This window comes from Portunus trituberculatus, chromosome 36 (assembly GCF_017591435.1).
Source record: "Portunus trituberculatus isolate SZX2019 chromosome 36, ASM1759143v1, whole genome shotgun sequence".
Lineage (NCBI taxonomy): Eukaryota > Metazoa > Arthropoda > Malacostraca > Decapoda > Portunidae > Portunus > Portunus trituberculatus.
In genome coordinates this window covers 9,983,446-9,988,445 of record NC_059290.1, presented here as the reverse complement: position 1 = coordinate 9,988,445, position 5,000 = coordinate 9,983,446, and the positions used below count along the sequence as shown (strand labels likewise).

The window sequence follows — 5,000 nt, the reverse complement described above, 5'->3', positions numbered from 1 at the left end:
ATTAATCCTCTGCCCTCCATAGACCTTTCCTAGTGTCAATAAAATGGTCTAATCGTACACAAATCTCAATACTGGGACACATTTTTACCTTGAGATTTATGTACGATTAGATCATGTTATTGACATTAGGAAGGGTCTATGGAGGGCAGAAGATTAATGGCCACAGTCTTCACTATTTTAATCCCCACACGAGTTTCTGAAGCTGTATCAAATCACCAAAGAGTAAGCAGAGTGAATATGGAAGCGTGACATTGTACTGAAGGGGTTAACTGAAACTCGATGTAGATAATAAGATGAATGAATGAAATGATAATAATAATAATAATAATAATAATAATAATAATAGATAAAATAAATTCTTCTCTTCTTTCTTGAATTCTTTATGTGGAAAAAAGGCACGAGTGAATAAATAAATAAATAAATAAATATAATAAGTAAACAACGTGAAATAAAAAAACGCTAAATATAATAAAAAAGACAGCAATAATAATAATAATAATAATAATAATAATAATAATAATAATAATAATAGCATCGCTCATTTCTCTCCCTATTAAGTCGTTCAGTCGTTCAAGGTGGTCGGTGGGTGAAGGAAGGGGGTCGTGGTGGAGAGGGAGAGGGGTCGGTGAGGGGGAGGGGATAGTGGTGGAAGGGATGAGGGGTCGGTGGGGGAAGGCGGTCGTGGAGGTCGTTCCTTCACCCTGGTCGTTCACGCCCCTTGAGGCTTAACTAATTGGCATTTGCATAACTCTCTCTCTCTCTCTCTCTCTCTCTCTCATTAGTTTTTCCAGTGTTTGTCATTAAGAAAGCGAGAGAGAGAGAGAGAGAGAGAGAGAGAGAGAGAGAGAGAGAGAGAGAGAGAGAGAGAGAGAGAGAGAGAGAGAGAGAGAGAGAAGAGAGAAAGAGAGATTTAACTTGTCCATCTTTTCTAAATCTCTTCTTCTCACTCTCTCAATCTCTTTCTTCCCTTGAGAGAGAGAGAGAGAGAGAGAGAGAGAGAGAGAGAGAGAGAGAGAGAGAGAGAGAGAGAGAGAGAGAGAGAGAGAGAGAGAGAGATAACAAAGACAGACAAACACACCAACAAAACCAACCTTTAGCTCTTCACCACAGTACTACTCCCCACCGGAACACTATCACCACCACCACTACCACCACCACTACTACTGCTACTAACGCCTCCTACCACTGCTGGCGGGGGTGAAGAGACCACGGAGGACCCCTGAGAGAAGTCCTGCAGCCTCAGATCTCTCCGCCAAGGTCTACAGGATCTCATTTCATTGTGGCGGACTCTTAAAATCCTGGCTAGGTATTTTGGCTTAAATCTCCTGACGATACTGTCACGCCCAAGGACCAGACGCAGCTCCCGGCTTCCTAGGGACTCCGTGGCGCCCATAACGATGTAGGTGAGGCCGCGGCGCAGGCGAGGACACCGGCAGGACTCAGGTACCCACAGGAATTCTTTGTGTAGGAGAGGTACCGTGTTTTTGTAAGATTGGTGCATGAGGACTTCATATCGCCTCTGTCCAGACACTGCGTCCTCGCCCAGCACCTCCACGCGGGACACTGCAGGAAGGTGACGGGTGTTACTGGCGGGCAGAACAAATGACTGCAGAAAGAGTGTACAAAGGTTATGTTTGGTGATACCCTTATTCTTATTGCAGGAGGGACACAGACGGAAAGGGAGGAGGAGGAGGAGGAGGAGGAGGAGGAGGAGGAGGAGGAGGAGGAGGAGGAGGAGGAGGAGGAGGACGGGGCAGAGATGGAGGAAGAGGAAAAGGAGGGGTACAGATGGAGGAGGAGGAGAAGGGGCACAGATGGATAAGGAGGAGGGGCAGAGACGGATGAGGAGGAGGAGGTGAGGGTAGAGATGGAGGATGAGGAAGAGGAGGAAGGATAAAGATGGAGGATGAGGAGAAGGAGGGGCAGAGACGGAGGAGGAGGAGGAGGAGGAGGAGGAGGAGGAGGAGAAGGAGGAGGAGGACAGAAATGGAGGAGGAGGAGAAGGAGGAGGAGGATTTTGAAAGGCAGAATATGTGAAAGAAATTAAGGATTTAGAACACAGGATGTGAAAATTGAATGATTAAGAAAGGGTAGGATGGGAGGAGAAGGGGCAGAGATGGAGGAGGAGGAGGAGGAAGAGGAGGAGGAGGAGGAGGAGGAGGAGGAGGAGGAGGAGGAGGAGGAGGAGGAGGAGGAGGAGGAATGAAGGATATAGAAAGGTAGGATGTGAAGAAAGCTATGGATTTAGAATGTAGGATATGAAAACTAAATGAATAAGGAAGAGTAGGATGAGAGAAAGAGGGGCAGAGACAGACGAGGAGGAGGAGAAGACGAAGAGAGGAAGAGAAATAAAGGGTTTGGAAAGATAGGATGTGTGAAAAAATGAAGGATTTAGAGCATAGATGATAGGATGTAAAAAATTGAATGATAAAGGGAAGATAGGATGGGAATAAGGAGAAGGAAGGATGGAAGTGGGGAATGAAGGATGTAGAAAGTAAGGATGTGATAAATAAAAGACTGAGAATGGAAGGATGTCAAGAAAAAAATGGAGGGAAAAGAACGAAGAGAGAAATGAAGAAAGGAAAAAATACACACGAAGGACTAAGGGAAAGATATCAAGGAAAGAAGGATAGAAGGATAAAGGAAAGTAGGAATAGAAGTAGGAAACGAAGAGAAAACGAAGGATTTATGGAGGGAAGGATTACATAAAGAAAGAAGAGCAGAGATGGAGGAGGAGGAGAAATGGAGGACAGAGAAATATGAAGGGAAACAAGAATGATATAAATAAAGAAAGGAGAAAGAGAGAGAGAAGGAGAGGAATGGAGTAAGAGAAAAGAGACAAAGAGGAATAAGGAAGAAAGGGAGGAAGAAGAAGAAGAGAGGAAGGAGAGAGGAGGAGAGGAAAGAAGAGATTTAGAGAAAGATGGAGATGGGGCAATTAGATAAAGATGTGAGGAAGAAGAAGAAGAAGAAGAAGAAGAAGAAGAAGAAGAAGAAGAAGAAGAAGAAGAAGAAGAAGAAGAAGAAGAAAGAAGGAAAGAAAGAAGAATGAAAGAAAGAAAGAAGAAGAAGAAAGAAAGAAAAAAAAGAAAGAAGAAGAAAGAAAGAAAGAAGAAGAAGAAGAAGAAGAAGAAGAAGAAGAAGAAGAAGAAGAAGAAGAAGAAGAAGAAAAAAAAAGAAGAAAAAGGAAGAAAAAAAAGAACAAGGTACATCATTGGTAAGGAGACAAGAACGAATAAGGGAGAGAAAAAGGAAATGATAAAAGAGGAAGAGGAGGAAGAAAGGAGAAATAGAGAGAGGAAAAGATAATTACAAGAGGAAACATAATAAAACAAGGGAACGAGTAATAACAATCAATAACGATAACAATCAGAATAACGCAGAGAGAGAGAGAGAGAGAGAGAGAGAGAGAGAGAGAGAGAGAGAGAGAGAGAGAGAATATGAGGAGGAAGAAAAGAGAGGAGGAAAAAAATAAATGGAGAGAGAGAGAGAGATGATAGGAGGAAAAACATGGAAGAGGAGAGGTGGAGGAACAGAAGAGGAGAAGAGGAAGAGGAAAGAGGAGAAGGTGAAAAGCATCAGATAACAAACACATGATATAAGAAAAATAGTGATAAATTAATAAGAGGAAGAGAAAAGTTTAATTAATTGATGTTTGTACGATGAAACGTTATCTCTCTCTCTCTCTCTCTCTCTCTCTCTCTCCCACACACACACACACACACACACACACACACACACACACACACACGCACGCACACTTTTTCCTATAATCTTCTCTCTTGCTTTCCTTCTTTCTATCTGTCTGTCTGTCTGTCTCTCTCTCTCTCTCTCTCTCTCTCTCTCTCTCTCTCTCTCTCACACACACACACACACACACACACACACACACACACACACACACACACACATACACACACACACGAACACGTTTTCCTCTCTCTCTCTCTCTCTCTCTCTCTCTCTCTCGGTAGGCCTAAAAGAATGCCTGGAATGTAAACAAAGGTCGAGGAATGACCGCAAGAAGAGGAAGAGTGGAAAAAACGACGAAAGAATGAGAGTCAAGATTCTTTCCAAAACTCTCTCTCTCTCTCTCTCTCTCTCTCTCTCTCTCTCTCTCTACTCACCAAAATCACTGACACAAAATATTTCTCTTGTTTTCTTTCTTCCTTTCCTACACGGAGGACATCTTCCCCCCTCCTCTTCCTCCTCTTCCTCTTCCCCTTCTTCCTTCTCCTTCCTCTTCTTCTTCTTCCTCTTCTTTTTCTTCTTATCCTTCCGCCTCTTCTTCTTGTTCTTCTTCTCCTCTCCTCTTCCCCTCTCGTATCTATCATCTTTCCTTGACATAATCTGCTGTTTTAGTCCTCTTCCTTCTTCTTCCTCTTCTTCTTCCTTCAGTCTTCCTCCTCCTCCTCCTCCTCCTCCTCTTCCTTTACTCTTCCTGTGCAGTTTATGTGACTCATTCTCTTGTCTATTAAGAAGAGAAGATTTCCTCTTTGCGTCCCAACCTCCTCTTCCTCCTCCTCCTCCTTTCTTCCATTCATACAAATTAAGAGCATTGGGTGACCTCCACTCTTCCCTCCTCCTCCTCCTCCTCCTCCTCCTCCTCCTCCTCCTCCTCCTCCTCTTGTTTCATTCAAGCTTCTCTCCCTTCCTGATTTTATTAAGGAATTTTGCGGTCTGTGGTGATTGTGGTGGTGGTGGTGGTGGTGGCGGCGTGTGGTGGTGTTAGCGGTAATAGAAGTGGTGGTAGTAGTAGCAGGTAACAGCATCAGGGACTCTGGTCGTGGTGGAGGAGTAGTAGTGGTGGTGGCGGTGGTAGTGGTGGTGGTGGTAGTGGTAGTGGTGGTGGTGGTAGTGGTGGGTATCCAGTACTCGTAAAATATTCCTGGGTTGTGTTCTCGCAGCAGTACCTAGGGAGAGAGAGAGAGAGAGAGAGAGAGAGAGAGAGAGAGAGAGCATTAGTAAGGATTATTTTCACCTCTTGTCTTTCCCTGCCC

General features: G+C 44.1%; 1 protein-coding gene across 1 annotated transcript in view; it reads right to left on the bottom strand.

Annotated features, from left to right (window-relative positions):
• Positions 1–811: 811 nt before the first annotated feature.
• LOC123513578 overlaps positions 812–5,000 on the bottom strand; it is a 36,821-nt gene continuing 32,632 nt past the window's right edge. The window contains 3 exon segments of the mRNA XM_045270827.1: positions 812–1,563; positions 4,128–4,350; positions 4,401–4,913. Of these exon segments, the coding sequence (XP_045126762.1) occupies positions 1,094–1,563; positions 4,128–4,350; positions 4,401–4,913 (1,206 nt within the window). The 3' untranslated portion in view covers positions 812–1,093.